Raw genomic sequence first — 23140 nt, 5'->3', positions numbered from 1 at the left:
TGATTATCAAATTATCAAAGTATAATTTCACTTTATTTGAAGTTGTTTATTGACTAATGAATCCATGAACAAAAATGTATAAGAAAAATTTAGTTACATTTATCAGTCATATTAACAAACAAAATTTGAGGTACAGGTATTATCATTTATCTCACTAATTGAGGTGAAAAAAGCAAAGTAGAGCAATTGGCACAATATTTAATAATAAATATAGGTAGGTACATGTAGGAAATAGCCTGAGACTTATGAACATGTGGCCATTAATCAGTTTGTTTTCTCATACTGATTAGATGCAAACAGTAATTAGATGCAAGCACCTGCAATATTCTTATGAAGTCACCACCAGAAAAGGATTTGCTCAAGGTTCATTTGAGACATAAAAGTCCCAAGACTGCGCCCTGTACTGAGATACAAAATTAGCACTAAAAAAAAACCACCTCGAGTCCATGGGGGGAACAAAATATTCAGTTTCAGGTCCATTTGCCTTTTTCTCGCTGCTCAGCTGCTGACACCTGGTGAGCCGAAGGAGAAGATTAATGCTTGAAAAGAAGCAAATTTGGACACAAGAAGAGATCATGAATATGCCTAAAGGCTAGATCTTTCACTTTTGCATTGTGTCACTTTGCTTATTTGAAAATGAAGTCTTGCATTGTGCCTGAAGTCAAACTCAACACTTGGGAGTAATATTTGATTTGACATAAGCCACAGAACAACACAATGGCAGCTTTTCACTGTTTAAATGTCAGATTTATTGCTATTCATATAACTGTCCGTATTATTATGTTTTACAGAGGGCGGCTTTTTACAGCTGCAGTTGTTTAAGTGCTGTAGAAACTGAGTTAAGTAAGACAAGACAGGAAACTAAACATGGGAACATGATGACAAATGTCACGACTCGTCCCCGGTTGTTTTATTATATGTAGGTTGCTATGGTTTCTGTCCGTCTGTGTACTCACCCCTCCCTTCCTGTGTCAACTCAAAATCAATGTACTAATCACAGTCACCTACCTCTCGTTACCTGTGTCGTATTTAAGTCCTGTCTGCGTGTCACTCTGATGTCTTTTTGTCTCACGTCTGTGTCGGCCAGTTCCGTTTCTGTTATCCAGTCTGTCGGTCAGTCCTGTTGTTGGTTTTGTTAGGAAGTTATGTTAGTTTGCCGGTTTTGTTGGTTTGTCCCCTCATCCTCCCTTCCAACTACCTTTACCCCCAATAAACCCTGGTCCAAGCTGCATTTGGTCGCCCTGGCTCCGCTCATTCCTGACAATGCGACCCATAAAGCTTCAGACTTCAGAAAAGCAGGTAAACGCAAAGAAATTGACGAGCGGTCAAGATGAGCGATTGGTCGATAAAAGAAACGGGCCTGAAAAGATCAGGTGGAGATGATAACCCAACAATATGACGAGATATGAAAAAAGAGATGTGGGAAAACATAACATAACCTGAAACAAAATTAAATGTACCGAAAATGAGCAAACGCTTGAATAGATCAATGGTATTGCATGTTAACCCAAAGGCCAGGTGTCTCAATGCTATTGTCGATTCAGCGCCTGAAATACTACAGGGTGTCAAGTCCTGTTGAGCAACATTAAAGTTGGAGAACGAAATAAACTGTCCCTCGTTTACACCGCACAAAAGCAGCAGACTGGAAACTGTTAAAGGCATCAATCGTTTTTACCTGATGAAATGTCATTTAGCCACCCGAGAGCATTTATGAACACGGGACCTCAACGCTAGGCCTAAAGTGTTTTCACAGCCCACAGGATTCATCACTTTGAGACAGATGGTTGGCCAGCCGCTCTCCTCTGTCACTGTCATCTCGCTGACCATTTAGGAAGAATTATATGATGGCAAAAAACGCGCCATCATTTCCTGGTTCACTGCCTGTTTTTTGCGCTTCGGTAAATCTTCACTGTTCATTCCAGGGCACAATTGTGAGCGATGTGGAGGAGCGTGCTGGCAGCGGCAGCTGCGCCACATTGAGCATCTCTCTGCAGGCTGCCTTCCTCCCGAGGCTAATGCGGCTCGACAGAAACATGCCATGAATAAAGATGGAGCAGCTTGCGTGCTGATGAATGTATTGTGCTTCATATTAGATGAAACGGTGCCCAATTCAAATGTGTCGAGTAGAACTTGACTCATGTGCCACTTGTGCGGAGACGCGGTTGTAAGACAAAACAATCAGAGTGATTTATAAATGGAAACTTGAATAGGCTTTTTTTTTTTTACCTGACTATTTCTTCTTAAGTGTTCCGTTTCCATGAGTGGCTGTGTGAAGGATGCATTGAAATAGCACTGACTGGCAAAAACTGGCAAATAGGAACAATTGTTCTGCTGCAGTGTGCTCTGTTACAATTGCAAAATCAAGAAAGGAATATAGGTGATTAAATACAGCTTTTTTTAATTACGAAAAGCTGGTAAACTGGTATTATAGCTGGTTTAATAAAAAAATATACCGTATTTTCCGCACTATAAGGCGCACCGGATTATAAGGCGCACCTTCAATGAATGGCCCATTTTAAAACTGTGTCCCTATATAAGATATATACATTTGGCCCGCGGGCCGGACTTTGGACACGCCTGCTGTAGTGGCTCAATATTGGTCCATATATAAGGCGCACCTGATTATAAGGCGCACTGTCGGCTTTTGAGAAAATTAGTGGTTTTTAGGTGCGCCTTATAGTGCGGAAAATACGGTACCAGTAATAATAATTGATGCATACATCATTATCGGACCACACTGAAGGAACTGCCTTGCGGTTATTCTGCTGTGGTCTTCTCAGATTTCAATTGAAAAACGTTGCTGGTTGTGAGACTGGCAGAAAGTAAGCCGAGGGCATCTTCACAGCTAACCTCAGGCCCAGACAGGAGCATGACAGTTGGCATTTGCGTGGCTCCCTAATTGCTTATTACGGGTTCTAGCGTTCGTCCCTCCAGGATGAAAGCAACGGACCGCTGAGGGCTTCATGGACGAGTTACCTTTATACAGCAGAGGAAAATAACATATAGCTGTCTTAGAGCAATACAAAGTCAGGAAGAATTCAGTTGCCATTGACAATAGCATTGTTTTAGTAGAGCTGGAATAGGGTCCTCTTGAAGATAAAGCGGTTCTGATAATGAATGAATGTGAATTAATTCATGTTAACTAATAAATTACATTGGCTAGTTGGAATTTATATCGATGCTACTTTCCAAATATAAACTGCAATGTTCTTGTTTAAAGAAATAAGTGCACACAGAAAGCTTGTTCACAAAGATTTGGGTTTTTGGGCTCTTGATCTCTTAGGATTCCTTTTCACTTAATCTGTCACCGGGGCAGACAGAAAGACAAACGAGGGCAGTTTAGAACATAACCTCGCCGGTAGAGGTAATGATGCCACAAGTCTCGGCGCTATAAGTCTTACATGCTAAAGTAAACACATTTGGACTTTTAAAGATTTGCATTTCCTGTCATGGTGTGCGGAATTTACACCACTTTGATGTAAGATTCCTACAAGCCCTGAATTATGTCTATAACGTCTTAGTGTTTGCGTTTGAAATAGGCTGTAGGTGGCCATAAAAATGCCAGTGCGGTGGCAATAACATTAATACAGATGAGCTTTGAACGTTAAAACTGAGGCGATAATTTCCCAAGGCATGCGGCTCTGCTGACATTCTGATTAGCCTACGCTCCCAGGTATTTAATGACCTGTCACTGCGGCTAATCCATTGCACGGACAAGACGAGTCTTTCCTCAATGGGCTGCAAGATCCTCTCAAGCTTAACAGGAATGCTATGGAAGTCTATGGTGTCACAGTCAGTAAAAAAAAAATATCATCCAAGCTACGATGTTATGTCAATGTGGCCAGTAGCAACCTCGAGCTTCATTGCTCTCGTTGACATAACAAAATGAGCATGAATGAATGTCATAGAACTGAATTTTCAGCAGGCCTGAATTAGAATGAGAAATTAGTGAGAAAGAAAGAGCTAATCCGAACCCATATTTTGTCCACCCATGCTTGTCAATCCGATCCCTGAGCCGCTCATGACTCGTTTAAGTGTCCTATTTATTTCTGTAGTTGTGCGTTCATTATCTGTCATTGTCTACTCAAGTCATTTTCCTTGCATTGTTTTTTTTTTTTTGCCACCACTACAATAATCTGCAACCGTGACAAAACTAATATCAAATATTTATTGAACGACAGAACGTGACCCCACATCCTCCAGTGCTGACCTCTTGCTTCCTTCCCAGGTGTGCTCTGCTGCTGATGCTGCATGTAGATAAGTCATCTAAAGCTATCCGATAACACCGGTGCCCTTCAAAATGATGTCAGTCTCAGTTCTGCCGACAACTGATGTTAAAAATCCTCTTTTGCATTAAGAAATCTCTTTATTGACAACTTTTCGACGCTAGTTTTGTCATCATAGCAGAATTGGTAACACCAAGCAGTCACCTGCTGTTCACCCAGAAGAGCTAAAAGTGTTTTCCTTGCAAACCATCCTCTAATCTGCACATGAGAGATAAAAAAAGAGACATGCGATCCTCTCCAGGGCTTTAAAGAGCGTTAATACCTTCCAACTTACAAATTCGTGGGCTGAAATTCAAGTGTATGCATCTGTAAAAGCATAAAACTTTGCTGACCACTTTTGTGACTATTTCTGACTTTTTACCCCAAATGCACACCTCCATTTTCCATGAGTGAAGTGCCAAAAACTCAAATGATATCATTGTGATTTTGGTGATAAGACCTTTTACGCTATCTCTTCCCTCCCCCTTCCTCTGCCGGTCCATCACCTGTCCAGCTTCATCAAGTATGGCCGACCGCCCAGCATTTAACAGTGTCACTGATGGGGGTCGTGACTTCCTACAGATGAGACCATCACTAATATTAGATCACTGACTTGAGAACTGTCACCACAGTCAAGAACAAACGTCCATGACTTCCCTTCATGAACAATAGGAGGTGCTACAACACAAATGAATAAAACTTAGTAACATGCCATTAAACTTAAAAGAAATGACGTGGCTAAGTGAAAGATTTTGGCTAAACACAATCCATAATCAACAGAAAGAAAGCCATAGAGTATTTTGTCTTTCCGTTAAATGCCTCCAATTTATCGTATGAAGTAAAACCCATCTTCCATTTTTAGTTACTGCAGTTGTCCTACACTCGCAACACTTTTGTCCGTGAAGAATAATAGCGTAAAGATCACAGTAATAATGTTATGTTTTGCCTCTGGTCCTGTGCATACCTAATAAATATCCCCCCATATCTAGGCTTGATCATATCTCTTGCTGATGCGTGCCCTTAACTCATCATCCTGTCAGCGCTTCTTTACTGGCCCATCCACAGCTGTCACTCTCTGTGACACACTATCGTTTTCCCCTCCAGCAGTTTCCAATATAGATTGATAAAACCAGCACGGTTTCACCAGAAGGTGGTATAGCAAATCATTGAACTTGCTGTGACAGCACAGTGGCAGTTTTCTTTAAAGATTTTTCATTTTGACCCTTAATCCAAACCACTCGCCTTAGCAGACATGAGCCGACATCCTGCAAGTCTCACAGAACTTGAGCAGTACGACGCGGTTTATTTTTTACTACTCCTTTTTTGCTCTGTCTACGGATTTAATGTAATCCCTCTAAAGGAAGCGCATGGTTTTGCAGTTACGTTAGACATTACTGGTATTATACGAGGAAGTTGTAACGTGCAGCGAATGGGGTGACGTGGACGCAGGTCTGTAAACGAGACAAACTGGTTTCCTATTGTGACTTGTCAGAACAGTGACAAAAGTGGTTATGCATAGGGAGAGGCAAAGTCACATCAAAACAAGTGAACCTTTAGCTATTTCAAATATTTCCTTCATTTGCTGAGCAAGACAAAATAATTGGTGGTTAGAAACCTGCGTTGATTTATGTCTTCAACTTAGAATGTCATCATTCAAGTCAAGGTGTAAACAGATTTTTGTTTTTGAAGGTCTAGTAAACTGTATTTACGTAAAACTGCTTCACTGCCAATCTGCGTTAAACACCGAAGACTACATACCGAGGAGAAAAAAAATCCCAATCTGAAAAATAAATGACAAAAGATGTGTTAATTTGCTCAGCAACGATAGTAACACAGTGAAACATAAAGTCTGAATATGTCAAGCTGTCACGCTTCCATGTTGGCCCTTTGTTCAAAAAAGCTACACAAGCAATTTGTTAGCGCAGCAGAAAATTCAGCAGACCACAACTGACAAAAAAATCTGCCGGTGAAATGGAAAGCCACGCCTGGTTGAGTTGTTGAATGTCGCAAACGCGGGGAGCTCGCTCTGCAGCGAAGAGGGCAAACCCTGAACAATTACCCATTCTTCAGTTTGAAGATATTTATTTCATGATAGGATCGCAACTCATTCATCTCATTTAAACCAGGCTTGCTGATGTCAAGCGAGAGAGGAAAACACGACAGCACCATTTGTGATAATCAACACCTTAACCTTGTAACAGAAGAAATCCTTCATCATCATGACACACCCATTTCATCAGGTGCTCGGTTATTGGAATTTCTTCCACTGCAGCTAGTCCGCAAAATAATATTGCGGCATTACTTTGACAATTGAGCATTTTGCCATTCATGAACCATCAGTCAAAGGACTGTGATGGTATTTTGTCAACAGCAGCCAATAGGAGGCCCATAAGCCAACAAAGGTCACAAAGGTGAGTCTTATCAGGACTTGTAAAGTTATCATATCACAACTCTGGCACGGCTGTCACAAAGAGCGCTTGTTTGCAAGAACGAGTAAGACAATTAATATAATTGCAGAACTTTTGACATTTTTCCAGCAATACACAAAAATGAGACGCAATATAGGATTGAACCGTGTGTTCAGGATGTCTTTATTACAATTTCAGCACTCATCATGGTATTTCAACGAGGGCATTCCCAAATTGTCTTCAGTAATGATGAATGACATTGTACAAAGAGATTCAATGATTTCGAGGCACAACTGGTGAGTGGAACATTTTTCTCGTTTGTTGGTATTGGATATTGCGATTAGCTGGTGATCAGTTCACGGTGTACCCCGCCTACCACCTGAAGATTGCTGGGTAAGGCTGCAGCATGCCCGTGACCCTCGTGAGGAGAAGTGGTTCCGATGACAAACGACTGATATTGGATAGCACGGTGACGGCAAGAGGGACTGCTCTCTTTCTTAGAAGTTTCTTCTGGAGCTGGACGTGGACACAGTGGACTTTGTGATAGTACCACCGTAGCCTCCGGTCATGCTGCTTCCACCGTAACCTCCGGACATGCTGCTTCCACCAAAACCACCGGACATGCTGCCACCATAACCACCGGACATGCTGCTGCCACCATAACCAAATCCACCAGCGGAGCCAGAGCTGGAGTATCCGGCTAGAAAAGAAACATTGTATTAATGTCTGTTTGTGAGTTGTAAGAGTAAGTATTGTAGAAGAGGGAAAGCTTACCACTGCTTGAATTCTGCTGCACATGAATTGTTGCACTGGAGGGTCCAGCGGCAATTCTAATAACAGCACATTTGATTGGATTAATAATTGCACGATTCTGGCTTATGATACTATGTAAAGATTTGAGCTTATTTAATGTTGATTTACCTGTTTTCCTCTCCTTCCAGAAGTTTCCTGTAGGTGGCGATTTCAATGTCCAGGGCCATTTTGACGTTCATCAGCTCCTGGTATTCACGCACCTGGCGGGCCATGTCCTGCTTGGCTTTCTGGAGGGCTTCCTCCAGGTCCTTGATGCGAAGCCTGGCATCCTTCACTGCCAACTCACCGCGGTCCTCAGCCTCTGCAATCTGAGCCTCCAGGGAGGCCCTCTGCGCAGAGGTTATCACAAACAAAGTCATTCACTGCCATTGACGGCTATAGACGACAAAGATCTATTTTAACTTCTGTACCTGTGCCTTGACGGCCTCAATCTCGTTCTGAAGACGGGCAATCATGCGGTTCAGCTCAGCAATCTCAGCCTTGGTTGATTGAAGGTTTTCGCCGTACTGGCCAGCAGAGCTCTGCATCTCCAAGAACTGTTGTGGAAAATGCAACAAAATGTATCCTGTGTTGCAAAGAGGAGAAAGGAGCGGAACTGATTGTCAGCGTTGCTCTTACCTTCTGTTTGTACCAGGCCTCCGCCTCAGCCTTGTTGCGGTTGGCAATGTCCTCATACTGAGCGCGCACTTCGGCCACAATAGAATCCATATCCAGGTTGCGGCTGTTGTCCATCTCCACAACGACAGAGGTGTCCTTGATCTGGGACTGCAGTTCCCGAAGCTCCTGCAGAAGCACAAATTGTTGCAAAGTCAAGACAGTGGCCAGGTTCAAGCAATGGCAAAAACTGCATCCTTGTATCACTTACAGCCTCATAGATGGCTCTGAGGAAGTTGATCTCATCCTGAAGAGCATCACATTTGGCCTCCAGCTCCACCTTGTTCATGTAAGCACCGTCAACATCCTGGAAAGATCATTAAGAGTGTTAAGAAAGCGCTGGACATATTTAAACTTAAATGCAATCTGATTTGACCTTTTTCAAGAGGACAAACTCATTCTCTGCCGCTGTGCGCTTGTTGATTTCATTTTCATACCTTTTAGAACACAAAACAATCAACATCAAACATCATCCCAACATTGTCTTAAAATTCCAGTTCTATCAACACTCACTTTGTTTTGAAGTCCTCCACCTGGAGCTGCATGTTCTTCAGTTCTCCCTCCAGCTTGACCTTCTCGTTGCCCAGCCCATCGAGTTGCCTGCGCAGGTTTGCGATGTAAGCCTCAAACATGGCGTCAATGTTGGAGCGGGTGGTGGTCTGTTCCTGCAGGAGGCTCCATTTGGTCTCCAGCATCTTGTTCTGCTGCTCCAGGAAACGTACCTGGGAGGACACCACACATACAAGTTAGTGTTTCTATTCAAAGTTCTTTCAGTTGCATTCTGGTTTAACTTGCTCTTTTATTTTAATGACCAATGTATAAAATTGTATATTTGTGCATGGTTTTGTATGATCCTTGAACCTTTGCCACCATGGCTATTAATTCCCCGCCCCCACCCTTGTGTGAATAGCCACACCCTACTATTGCAGCATTTGAACTCATTTCTCAAGACTTTGACCTGTCAAGGAGTTTCTGACAAATGCTTCAACCAGATGCACATAACCTAATCACAATAATTGTAGCACGACAACAATGTTGACATCTAACTAAAAAGTATGTCATCAAGTTAAAGAATAAAAAAATATTTCCAACCTTATCAATGAAGGAAGCGAAGCGATTGTTGAGGGTCTTGATCTGTTCCTTTTCTTGGGTACGGACAGCCTGGATGCTTGGGTCAATATCCAGACTCATGGGGGTCAGCAGAGTCTTGTTGACAGTGACTTGGGTGATGCCGGGAGCCATGAAGTTGCCTCCGCCATAGGCACCACCAAGCATTGAGCTAGAGCTCATGGAACTAAATCCACCATAACCGCCAATACCAAAACCACCAGCACTTGAACCACCAGCACCTAAACCACCACCAGAGGAACTAAGAGTGTAGCTCGTTCTATAGCCGCCTTGGGGTCCTGCAAAGGACCTTCTGGAGCCGCTGCTGGAGCCTGCCACCGAGTAGGACTTCCTGTACGTGTTCATGTTGCGGTAGTTGAGGTGGTCAAGGGGGGAAAGCGGAGAACTGAAGATGTGCAGGCTTCAAAGGAGAGTCGAGTCCCTCTGAGTGGCGGACTGAAAAGTCTGCTTGCTTTTATGCCCGAGCTGAGCTGATGGGGGAGGAGGCAGACACTCCCCATTACAACCTGTCTTTTCACTTTTTACTGGCTCACCTGACTCCCTCCCACCACACATGCCTGCAACTCGGAACAACGGGACTTTCCAGTCCTGAAAACATGTCAAATGTGCTCCTTCAATCAACACGGCCACTCCTCCCATTTAAGCAAATATTCTAATATATACTGTTCATGTTGGCTGCTTATGACTTTTGGATAGTGGAAACATCTTTAAACAAATAAATCCTCTCACAGGTCACAACAATCATATTGGAACAGCTGGATTTAAGAAATGAGCGGTCACACTTCTTCTTGTCTCATCTACCATCTGGTCCATTCATAAAGTACAATTTACATTTTATTTGTATCATAGAATGCAATGATTGCCTGTTATTTGCAAGCTTGCAGTTTTAAAGCAATGCAAGCCGCCTCAGCGAGGGAGCAGAGGCCAGGCCACTCCCGACGAAAGTCAGGCAGACAAGCCAGACCACTTTGAAGGAGTGCCCTAGTGGATAGTAAAAAACATTCATTTGTTTCCAGCCCGTGACATAAGGCTGTGAAATGTCATGCCGTCTAAACACTCCGAATGCAACGTATGGCTTTCGTCGTCACATGTTGCTGTAATGGTTGCTTATGTGTTTGTGCAAAAGAGATTCATCTTGAAAAACTGTACGTGCCTATGATTTATGCTGTCAGCCTGCCATTGCTATGTGAAATTCTGAGCGGTATCTTAGTTTGCCAAGTTAGAAGTGTGACATGCATCCCCTCTACCACTCACTGTTTGCAGCATTCCCCAGCATTGATCTCAAACTTTTCAAATCTGGATTTGAGAAATCAATCAGCCTCTGTGGCACAATTTGTGTCATCTAAAAGTGCCTTTATGAGCCATTATTGAACCACCGGTAGGGTCAGAGAATGTCCGTGACAGTATTTAATGGGGTACCACTTGGTCATCATCATCAGTCATTTTCAATAATGAAGATATTTCTCGCGTCAATAAAACACACCACGCCTTAGCCAGGAGGCAGAGAGGCAAAACGACTCCAAAAGAAAGCCAAGCAGAGGGCAAGGCCACTTTGGAGGACGACTTGAAAAACGCAATGTAAGCATTGTAGCTGCTGGCTTCATGTTGTCCATGCTCTGTTGTTAGCCTGTCATGTGATTTTGTTCATTTTACCCAAAAAGACAGCACAGGTACATGCAACATTTAAAAATTGCTCTTTATCTCACTGACTAACCTGCCACTGGAAGAAAAGAAAAAAACTAATCTTCGGAATGTCGTTGTGAGTGCAACATTACTGTAAGGCGTGTCACACTGTGTGGAATGCATCTAAATGTGAGAGTGTTAGTGCAAAATGAATGGCCTTGCCACACCCTTGTCCTGCAACCTTCCCTGTGACAACACACCACAACGATCAAGTCAACAATCCAGTTCATACCGGAGCCTAATTCTCATCAGATTTAATTTCTCTGTGGTAAGTAATGTTCATAGTGCCAGGCTGCCAGCATGCATGTAGCTGGAAGAACTCAAAAAAGTTGTCCACCAACACCCAAACATCTAGAACAGCCTTCTGTCACTTATAAGCAAGTGAAAATTCTTAAATTCCTCACCACTAATCTATGCAGGGAAACAAGTTCTCCAGCTTGTCTTGAATGCTGTTGCACAAGCGCTGTGTAGACAAACGACGAGCCCCTGTCGGCGCTTCTCTTCACAGTGTTTAAAATTGTCAACAACTGTAGATGCTGAGGCTTTGGAGAATCAGGTTCTTCTCCACTGGAGATATGCTCTGTGTTATGTCTGCAGGAGTGGCCACATAGTTATCGCTCATCACTATTATTGAGACAGCAATGATGATCCTGTGAGTAGTTTGTTAGTTGAGGTCACAAGATTCATGCAGTCTTCAGTTCTCAAGTCAATCTTTGCAGGCAGCGGCACAGATGCTAGCAACCAGCGTTTGACATTATTAGATGTTTTAAAAAAAAAAAAAAAGACCTTATTGCCGTTTCTACCAGGAAGTACAGGGTTAGTTTTCTTGTGACAGTTCTGGATTTTTTTTAAAACCTTTCCTTTGTGTCCGTGATTGCAGTCATGTTTTGAATACAGACTAATATCAGCTAATAAATAAATAATAATAAATTATGTTGGTTTTCAGAGCTGATTTATGATGCGATGTTCATAAAAAAAGAAAGTGCGATGATTTTGACTGACGCATGTAAAAGCGCGTTTAACACCGGGCGAATATATTTCGTCATTTGTCATGTGTCATCATCTAGGCAGTTAAGACAAAATATTTCTAGCATTTGGCATAAGCCTCGACAGGAGTTATTTTAAGCCGAGCTTTTTTTTTTTTTTTCATTCATAAACCCATGAGTAATAACTGCCAAGGCTCAGCCTCAGGTCAAAATGACAAACCTGTCAATAAAACATGGAGAAAATAGCTCGGCTTTCTCCTAAGCATGTCCGGACCCATCCCGAGAACTAATTATGGGTTGAAGTGTTACAGTGCCCTTCTCAAAAGTATTTTCTCAAACAAAAAAACCAGACAGACAGGAAGGAGATGAGGTGCTCAGATTTATTGGCGATCTTATTTGTTGCAACTGTCATCAATCATGTTGCTAAGAGGATTTACCCAAAATGAATCTGGTTTCAACACAACTGAAGCATTAAAGGCAAGGGAATGCTCAACAAAAATAAGCAATTATTTGCCCAAGAAAGATTGAGGCACTAATCGTTTAATAATTCCTGTATCATATTTGTAAACATGTAAAATTCCTCCTTATTGATTGTCTCCTGGTGTCGGCACTCAAATCTAAAAATCGGAGACTTCTAGTAAAGACCGGAGCAGTCTTCTTGTCTCTTTCAGAGCATCAGTTGTTCAAGATAGTGTGAAGAAATACAAATGTTTCCCTTACATTGTTTCAACATCCCTTACCTCCGTTGCTTCTCTTTTCCAAAGTCAGTGCAGGAATATGACATTTTGCTTTGCAACTGACCTGCCGCATATTGAAGGCCACATTTACTTTCAGATACTCTTAAATGATGATGACTGTTGCAATGGACCCAGTGACTCATGGTTCTAATTTGGCAAATTCTTTGAATTGGTATGCTTGCTCCATCGGGGTATGTGCATAGCACTGTAAATGAGTTAACAGATCTTGGGGTCAATTTGAGATTTTCAGAAAGAGAGGGACTGCTCTCCTTCTTAAAGGTATCTCCTGCTGGAACTGCTTGTGGACACCGTGGAGGACTTGGTGATGGTGCCACCGTATCCTCCAGACATGCTGCCACCATAGCTAGCAGACATGCCGCCGCTGCTGCTGCTGCCGCCACCGTAACCAAATCCACCGCTGCCGGACATTCCTAGAAAAGAGCAATGGCATTCATTTGTTAATCCCAAGTGCAAATACATCTGATCAATATAGATGATTGATAACTTACCGCTTGAGGACTGTTGCACATGGATGGTTGCTGTAGTTGGTCCAGAGAGCAGTCTGGGTGGTGGCACATTTTTGATTAGATGAATGATACAATAGTGACAAATTTAATAATACTGAGGACCTACCTGTTTTCCTCTCCTTCCAGCAGTTTCCGGTAGGTGGCGATTTCAATATCCAGGGCCATCTTGACGTTCATCAGCTCCTGGTATTCACGCACCTGGCGGGCCATGTCCTGCTTGGCTTTCTGGAGGGCTTCCTCCAGGTCCTTGATGCGGAGATTGGCATCCTTCACTGCCAACTCGCCGCGGTCCTCAGCCTCTGCAATCTGAGCCTCCAGGGAGGCCCTCTGCGCAGAGGTTATCACAAGCAAAGTCATTCACTGCCATTGACGGCTAGAGACGACAAAGATCTATTTTAACTCCTGTACCTGTGCCTTGACGGCCTCAATCTCGTTCTGAAGACGGGCAATCATGCGGTTCAGCTCAGCAATCTCAGCCTTGGTTGATTGAAGGTTTTCGCCGTACTGGCCAGCAGAGCTCTGCATCTCCAAGAACTGTTGTGGAAAATGCAACAAAATGTATCCTGTGTTGCAAAGAGGAGAAAGGAGCGGAACTGATTGTCAGCGTTGCTCTTACCTTCTGTTTGTACCAGGCCTCCGCCTCAGCCTTGTTGCGGTTGGCAATGTCCTCATACTGAGCGCGCACTTCGGCCACAATAGAATCCATATCCAGGTTGCGGCTGTTGTCCATCTCCACAACGACAGAGGTGTCCTTGATCTGGGACTGCAGTTCCCGAAGCTCCTGCAGAAGCACAAATTGTTGCAAAGTCAAGACAGTGGCCAGGTTCAAGCAATAGCAAAAACTGCATCCTTATATCACTCACAGCCTCATAGATGGCTCTGAGGAAGTTGATCTCATCCTGAAGAGCATCACATTTGGCCTCCAACTCCACCTTGTTCATGTAGGCAGCATCAACATCCTGGAAAAAGAAAATTCAAGCATAAGAATATATTCCAAGTAATGTGCATTAGTTAATTCGTCGATTAGTTCCCACCTTCTTCAAGACCACAAACTCATTCTCTGCCGCTGTGCGTTTGTTGATTTCATCTTCATACCTTTGGAGACAGGACATAATATCAATCATCTTCATTTGTTCACTAAAATATCCACAACGGATTAATCTACTCAACACTCACTTTCTCTTGAAGTCTTCCACCTGGAGCTGCATGTTCTTCAGTTCTCCTTCCAGCTTGACCTTCTCGTTGCCCAGCCCATCGAGTTGCCTGCGCAGGTTTGCGATGTAGGCCTCAAACATGGCGTCGATGTTAGAGCGGGTGGTGGTCTGTTCCTGCAGGAGGCTCCACTTGGTCTCCAGCATCTTGTTCTGCTGCTCCAGGAAACGAACCTGCAGGAACACAGCACCACAGAAAATTGTTCAATTTTCATTCATTTGATTTTTAGTGTGTTAGTTTAACTTGATGTGACATTTTTGCGTGTTACTGTCAGTGGTCTATAATCCCTTCCCTTCAATCTAATCAGTGAATAGCCACACCTTCAAACCTAACTATAATGACCACTATCTATGACTTTTGAAAATCTTTATGATGATGGTATTCATTTGGTATGATTTTGATGTTCTCGTTTATACTTTGTTTAGCTAATGAAGGCCACAGTCGCTCCAGCTATATGAAGAAAAAAAAAAAAGATTAGGTGTGGCAGATAAGCCAGGGAGACAAACATCTGTTGCATCATCGTATTCATGCTCTCATTTTTTTGCTTGCCATTTTTTTGTGATTACTACTCTAATTACATAAAGGAAAACTTTCAATGACAAGCAAAACAGTAAGGTACTACTGTACAATTTGTGGGGGGATCAAATTTGCATAAAGTAGAATAGCATAGATCATCCTTAAAAATGAATAGATTGATTATTTTCTAATCCTACCCATCGTGCAAGCTACTCATTGATCGCTACAACGGCAAACAGATAAACGTCACGGCTTTGCTGCTTAGTCAGGTAAATCCGTATCACCATTTTGGTTGGCTGCGGTCTGAAACAAAGACCATTTGTGCATACTACGAACGGGCTTATCACAACCAACCTTGTCAATGAAGGAAGCAAAACGGTTGTTGAGGGTCTTGATCTGATCCTTTTCCTGGGTGCGAACAGCCTGGAAGCTGGGGTCAATATCCAGTTTCAGGGGGGCCAGCAGACTCTGGTTGACTGTGACTTGGTTGATGCTGGCGCCCATCATTGCTCCTCCATAAGAACCACCACCGATCATTGAGCCGCTGCTGAAGGAACCCATGCTTACGCCTCCAGCATTACCACCATAGCCATAACCCCCAAAACCACCAGAAGTGGAACCAAGATTGTAGCCGGATCTCCTGACGGTGTAGCTGCTAGTTGCGGGTCCTGCAAGGGACCTCCTGGAAGCACTACTGCTTCCTGCAATTGAGTAGGACTTCCTGCCCGAGAACATGTTGGCGTAGTTGAGGTGGTCAAAGGGGGAAAGTGGAGAACTGAAGATGCGCACGCTTCAAAGGAGAGTTAAGTCCCTCTGAGTGTCTGACGGAAAGCTCGGCTTGCTTTTATGGCTGAGCTGGGCTGATGAGGGAGGATCCTCATTACTACAACCTGTCCTCACTTTTACTAGCCAACCACAGTCCCTCCCAACCTACATGCCTCTGGCTCTGAACAACAGGAGTGGCCAGTCCTGTAAAACAGGTAGTTAGGGTTTGTCAGAAGATAAATTGTGCCACACCCAACCTGGGAAAGGCTGAGAGTAAGAGGTTGGCAGAGAGGAAAGGTTGTTATGTCAGGAAACAAAGACTTAAAGGGTTCTGAGAGTGTATCAATAGGTGAACAACAATGACCCAAATGGGGGCAATGTTACTGAACATTATTGCAAATATATATAGGTTCAGCATTATTAAAATCTTTGGGTGATGTCCATATTACTGTTGTACTCAGGATCAGAGTACACTCATGCTAGAAATGTTGACTGTCAAACACTGTGAGCATATCCACTATGTGCGCACACTTGCAGCCTACAATGAGGCACTCTAAAGTCGGCATGCAAGACTATTCAAAAAAACATGCAATAGTACTTTGCTCTGGAACTTTATCTTAACAGTCTCAGAATCCCTTGATGAGGTGGTAATGGTGTCAAATATCCACCGTACATCTCGATCGCAAATACATTTTCGAAAATATGCAAATAACCAAAGACCTGCTGGACTTATCTGTTTAATTGCACACAATGTGGGCATGCAGGCATTCCAGAGATTTTCCATAATACAGTATGTCACGTTTTAGTCATCTTGGGTAGGTCCCAACTGTGTTGAATTGGAGTAGGCCTTCAAAAATATATGTCAAGACAAATCCACCCTTCCTCCCATCTACTAAAGTCCCTGTACAGATCACCAGTCAGTCACAGAACTGACACACAACCGCTCACATTCCAAAGGTTTATTGGATCTTACATATTTTTGGACTATGGGAGGAAGCAGAGCCCACACAAGGCTGCTAATATTTGATTAAATAAGCCACCTACGCAAATTTCTGTGTATACTATGTCCTGCTCAGTGTGTGATCATACGGCAGGAAAATTACAAAACAGAGAGAGCAAACATACGGCTGTAATGGCTGTTCAGCTAGAAGCCTTCAGGCAATTTATTGTTGTCGCAAAAGGCGTGTTGCAGCAGGTCGCAAATGTGCCCGGGAGTTGCCCAATATATTTCAAGCTGTACACTATACTGTGTCCTGTCTAGTGGGAACTTTCTTGTTCCGTGGAAAACAATCAAACAAGCTTCAGGAGTGCACTTCAGGTGTGCTGGCTGCATGACAGGACTTAATGTCACCACACCCAGTTGTCGTACTCTCAAACCGCTCCATTTTTATTTCTTCACTCTGTACACTTGGTGGTGTTGACGACTGCAGTCTTTTTCATTCTTCCCAAACCTTTCACACGCAGGCGCCTTTAATTTCGACCATGGTGTGGAACTTGACCCCGAAGCTCAAATGTCAGCTGTCCAACAACTATTTGGAGAAAATTGACGTTCTAAATTGCTCACTATATCCGTTTGAAATTGACTGATGCTTGTATTTACTCACAAGCAGAACATGTCAAGTACGTTATTGCGCAGTGATGGCCCGGGTGCCTTACTCCAGAGTCTTCAGTGGACAAACACCAAGCATGCTTGAAAAACTGCAAATGCAATCTCTGATTTATTATATCTGTATGAATGACAAAATGAATTTTATTATTTGTGGTTTTTACTACCAAAAAAAATTAAAACATTCCACGAAAAATATTTGAAGAGCTTTTATGAGCTGATTATATCCAAACACGATGTCACGCGAGATTACAATGTGGAGTTTGTTCCATTAGCGTACAGTATGTGTAAAATGGGTGTGGACATTCTTTTGAGGTGCATTTTGGCTAGCTCACCTTCCTCATACTTACTTTTATGAAAAAAGACAATTCACATGATGTCGACTTACATTTGTGATTGTCTGCAAAACACATCTTCCACACGTCAATTTAAAATGATTTGCTTTTTTAATGGAGTGAGAATGAATCAAACTGATGTACATGTTATGCTCGTTTGTCACCGGGCAACAAATTGTGAATTATCTTCAGTTGCACATTGTATCTTATTCACAGAGCTGATGCTTTTTTTTTTTTTTGCTGCCACTGCTGTATTCCAAGGAAAGCACATTACGAAAGGTTTTGTCATTCTTGCCATGACAGACAATACAAGTACTCCCACGCACATTTCACATCACAAATGCTTTTAATTGTTACTCACTAGGAATTTTCGGGGTTTTACTTGGTAATTGTTTCACACATTCATGTGTATCATTCCATTGAATGGAAACACACACACAATGGGTATTGAAATAACTTTTTTTTTTTAACTTTGTGCTGAGCATACCATTGTAGAGGATCGGATTTCACACAGAGCCATGCCAAGCGCGCCTTAACAGTAGCGAGCAAAGACATATCTCTCCACCTACTAATTGCCATTTTTATTTTTTGGAACGTAATTCAGACTTTTCTCATCTATGACTCCCGAAACTCTTACTTGTTTATACGAAGCGTCAGCTGACTGAAAAGTAAAATGCAGTGCCCTCCTTGTTTTTTATCAGCAGCTTGTAAAATACAAAGCAATTATGCCGATGCATTCAAAGCCAAAGGCCTGAATCCCTGAAATGGAAAAGTTCACATTGTGTCAAAGTCTGCATTGCATCTACGGTGAGGCTTTTTGATGTTTGCTTTTGATGACAAAAACCTACCGAGCAACCACAGCCTGGTGACAATTCATATTTGTTTCGTCTTACTGTGAATTCAAATGTTTGATGAGCAAACTTGAGAAGGAAACACTGCACGACTGCAATAATGCGAGACGAATATTCTTGCACACCTGATCTGCAGACATTTCTGCATGTTTGCCTTATTTATCCATTGGTCATGTTGATGACATGTTGATTTAACCTTACTTCAGTGAAGTTTGGACGCACCTTTTGTGAAACTCAGCAGGATTAAACAAAATCAACCGTGACGTTTTATCTCGCTCTAATCAGTTCACTGACCAAATGACTCATAAGCAGAAACGAGTGCGCTCACAAACACACCCCTTCATACCTGTGTCGGCGTTGCGACGTGGGTGTGTCTGCCAGGGAGTGTTACAGGTTTGGATAGTAATCTAAACTCACCACCTGCGAAAATGGACACACCCTTACAACACAGAAGCCGCAAGTCATGCATGGAACTAACTTATGAGGGCCAAGTGCAGGGAATGTGGTTAACCTGCATGAATGTCAACCATTGGCTTGTTAACATTAATGAGTGTGGCACAAAAGGCTTTCACTAAAGCTCCAACTAAATAGCTGAGGCGCGTTACTGAGTTGACCTTTTGAGCACATTGTCACACATCTTGCAGAGTTGACAAGTCGACAGAATTCGCATGGCAACACAATTCCTTCTACTCTGCCTGCAGGACTGGACTTTAACGCCTTGTCAATGTGTAGACTCCTCCCCCAACAGGCACACTCATACTCCGCCCTACCCTACACACACACACAAGTACAGTATGCGCTGTAATTTTGTAAGAAATTTGCCATGGGAACTCTGGCACAAGCTGCAGTGAAACTGGATGATTCACTTTTATGCAGACATCCAATGAGATGTCTGGCCAAAATGTTGTAACGAAATATGAGCTTTTCTTGCGTAACTGGCAAACACCTGTTTGCATGCAGTATCTGTTCCTAATCGCTATTCTGCTCACTGTCTGTTTCACAGATTATCATTCTTCTTCACAATTGAATTAAAATCTATCCGCACCACAAATACTCAGAATGTATTTTAACATTTATTGGATTATTGCTTCATTCTTTTTCTATTCGGGCCTTTGAGTACATAGAAACCAAGATGGCCCCTGTAAATCATCATCACGGTGACAACTAACCACTCTGATGGAGGAGCAATCTGTCATTTCCATGTAGTTACTATTATGTAGTGTAGATGTAAACTTCCACAACATTGTTGGATTTCTGACCCATCTGCGGACTACACATTGGCCATTCATAATAACACAATTTGTTGAAGCAGGTCAGTGCGCTCAACCGAGCCGTGCACGCATTCTTGTCGGGACACCGCCCAGCCTATCAGTCAGGCCTTTGGCACCGTCTCTTGTCTCTCAGTGACTCAAAGATACTCACCATCGAAGTCATGCAATGTGCACGTCTATCAACAGTTAGGGGGGGGTGCAGCCATAGCTGTGCTTCAGTCGAGTGAAAACCGTAGAATTTGTGGTGGAGGGTGGGTCTGCTTTTAGTTGCTCAGTCAACAGTGAAACCTGTTTGGTATCACACCCAGGATTATTAATGTGCATGTTTGATGATTTAGGAATGAATAAGGGACAGTTCTTGACATAGGGTATTTCTAAATTTGGTCACGCGGTCAGAAATTTTGTATTGTTTGTTTGTAGTCAGCAGAAATGGTAGTAATTGTGTGTACAGTAGGGGCGGAACGACACTTGTATGCAAGAATGACTAATGAGACTGACTACATTCTCTTCCCATCATTCGTCTCACTAATATTCTGTTATTGCAGTGGTGCCTAGCAACCGATGTTCTGTCACCAAACAAACAAATTCCAAGTTTGATGCTTAAAAATGCACTGTATTTATAAATGGAATATCTGGAGGAAACAATGTAATTTAATGGCAATGTATTATTATTATTTGGATTACAATAGAAAACTGCAAACTAGAACAGTCGGCCGCTTTGTTCACACCAGCAATTGTGGTATGTTTGAACAAGTGAAAGTAGAGTGTCATACGCTGACCCCACCCAGGCAGCTCCAACTTTGCTGGGTGTCATTTTGATAGTAGTGAATAATTAACTTGTGCTCTTTAGCAAGAGTGAGCCAACAGGATGAGAGCGTGTGAGGAAGAGGGCCCTCGCTGCAATGCGTGGACGGTCAAATGCTCAATAGGTGGGAAAATCGTCACTATTGATGACGGCACTTGTCCAGTTAAGCAATAGCGCACTCTGCTGATATTTCTGCAACACCAACGACCGCAAAATGACAAGTTCAACACATTTAAATGCACTTAAGAAAAGTCAACTATTGCATGAAATTGTTTAGTTAATAACTTGAGCAACAGAGAGTTCCAAGCAAAACATATTTAATTTCTTTCTTTCTTTCTTTCTTTCTTTCTTTCTTTCTTTCTTTCTTTCTTTCTTTCTTTCTTTCTTTCTTTATTTATTTATTTATTGCTTTGCCTTGCCAGTGTCCAAAGTTGAGTGTGGGAACAAAGTAAGGGATGGATCAGAATGTTAAGCATGTACCACATCTATTTGGGTTTTTTTTTATCAACGAGGGACACACACACACGGATACACTGACCCGAACTGTACTGATCCGAACCTTAACCCAAACATCTGACGCTTTAAAGGTCCCACGCATCTCCAGGAGATAGTTACTGTTGCAATACCTTAAATGTTCCTGTCCAAGTGGTGATCAAGTTTTGTAGCATGCTGCCTGTCAAATAACTTAAACTGCTTTGGACTAAACTAACACATATTTTGTTGACACAGCATTTCTGAACAATGATGGTACCAAACAGTTGATAGTGAATCCATCGAGCCAAACACAATATTAAGAAGAAACAAACAGTTGCAGTGATGCAAAATAAATAGATGAAATATTTGAAGACAGCCAAAAATGCATTATACAACCTTTGCAATTCTTTTGCTCTAATGATTTGATTGCCTTCATTATGGCATCATAACTCTTGTACAGCAGCAGGCATGCAAAGCTTCACACCCATCCTTAACAATGCATCGCTCTTGGGTGGGGCTGCTCGTCTTTCAGATCAGAATTTAGAAGCTGAACTGGAACCAAACAGGTCCAGTTCACAGGTTTTAGCAGTTGTACTGAGATGCCCTGCGGGGACTTAACTACTTGTCAGTCAAAATCAGGGAGAAACAACGCATGATGATCCTTGAACTTACTTGAGTTGTTTTGTTTTTGTTTTTCGAAAGGGTGGCTTTGAATGCTTGAAATGGTTGCGAGAGGTGCAGCTGGGAAGGTTTGATTCAAACAAAGCCATTGGATTGTATGCATCAGCAAAAAAACTCAATCAGCTAAAAGCTTAAATGAACAAGTGCGTGAGTGGAGTTGCACGTCATATAACATATAACGAAAAAAAATGGCAAAAAAATAAAAATTATGTTGAATAGATCACTATTCAGCATTACATTTAAGAACAGAGTCCAGCATGTCGCTCTGTGACTGACATTACATTCACCACAGGTAAGGTGCCTGAAAAATTGAGAAAAGTGGCATCAAACGCTACCGCAATCAAATGCCACTTTCACCCAGAAACTAATTTTCTTGTTTACGTAAAACCACAATGTACCTTCCTGCTAAATTTCAATCCTTTGTTGAGCTGTAGGCACAATTGCTACTCTTATTTGAAGACATATTTATATTGCTCATGTCTTGAACAACTTCATCTCCATAGAAAAAGACGGAAGCAAGAAGCCGAGAACCAACGTGAACAGAAACTTATGTTACCATCCAATAATTCGAAAATGCTTTTTGCTGCCAACCCTCTAACAAGTCTAACTTGTGTGGTTCAGTGTTACCACATTTAACTGCAGGTACTTGGATGATGCAAAGATGATTGAATGTTCCCACTGAAACTTAGCGACAATTTGAGGAGTCGCACGGTACTTACTACACTGAGGCCTAGTTTGCACGTTCCATAACACAATTCTAAACCGGTGTTAAATACCATCGCAAGTGATGCAACAATAATGAAAGGTGCATTATATAAATCGAAAATATTCTGAAATAATTTAATGGATGAACACACAAAAGTCAAGCTGGTTGTTTGATACCCGTGAAAACGCTTTCAAGCACGCGGCAGTAATTTGCTGAAAGTATGAGTGCGTGTCAGCAACTGCCAGGGAACATTTCTCTACTGCTGCCAGATGTCTAACCCTCAATTATGCGGATGCTTAATGATGCCTTAATGATTAAATCTATTCTATTTGATTCCCACATGCCATGACTCCAGCATGACATTTTGCTGTGTCTAAATTCCTTTTCCAAGTCTATGGTTATCGTCACACTGTCCCCTTTGCTAAAAAGCCAAAGAAAAAGGTATTCTTCCAGAAGCTCCAAACAATACTCTCTGGATATTTGATAATGAGATTAAAAAGTCATGTGATACAGAGTAAAATTGATTTTATATTGTTGTTTGGTTGTTTGCATTGTCTTTTTAGCTGCTTGAATGTACGATTGGACTGCATGTAAGGTAGGTCAACATTTGAACTTCGTGACTCTCCCCACCCACCGGTGTTATTCCAGGTTATGTTCACTTTGGATTCATATGTCTGCACACATTGTAAACTGTGCTAATCTCAACTCAAGCCTGAT

General features: G+C 42.3%; 2 protein-coding genes across 2 annotated transcripts; both read right to left on the bottom strand.

Moving 5' to 3' along the window:
• Positions 1-6827: 6827 nt before the first annotated feature.
• On the bottom strand, positions 6828-9700 carry LOC119123292 (keratin, type II cytoskeletal 8-like). The gene is made up of 9 exons (XM_037252288.1): positions 9233-9700; positions 8654-8862; positions 8517-8577; positions 8352-8447; positions 8105-8269; positions 7897-8022; positions 7595-7815; positions 7448-7503; positions 6828-7373 (listed from the first exon to the last, which is right to left on the bottom strand). Exons 1-9 carry the CDS (start codon positions 9611-9613, stop codon positions 7171-7173), a joined length of 1518 nt encoding a protein of 505 aa, XP_037108183.1. The 5' UTR covers positions 9614-9700; the 3' UTR covers positions 6828-7170.
• Positions 9701-12296: 2596 nt separating this feature from the next.
• LOC119123294 (intermediate filament protein ON3-like) lies at positions 12297-15770 on the bottom strand. The gene is made up of 9 exons (XM_037252289.1): positions 15284-15770; positions 14378-14586; positions 14236-14296; positions 14065-14160; positions 13818-13982; positions 13610-13735; positions 13308-13528; positions 13184-13236; positions 12297-13105 (listed from the first exon to the last, which is right to left on the bottom strand). Exons 1-9 carry the CDS (start codon positions 15662-15664, stop codon positions 12948-12950), a joined length of 1470 nt encoding a protein of 489 aa, XP_037108184.1. The 5' UTR covers positions 15665-15770; the 3' UTR covers positions 12297-12947.
• Positions 15771-23140: the final 7370 nt, after the last annotated feature.

The sequence above is a fragment of the Syngnathus acus genome, chromosome 5 (assembly GCF_901709675.1).
Source record: "Syngnathus acus chromosome 5, fSynAcu1.2, whole genome shotgun sequence".
Lineage (NCBI taxonomy): Eukaryota > Metazoa > Chordata > Actinopteri > Syngnathiformes > Syngnathidae > Syngnathus > Syngnathus acus.
The sequence above is the reverse complement of the archived record's forward strand: the minus strand, read 5'-3'. Positions and strand labels throughout refer to the sequence as shown.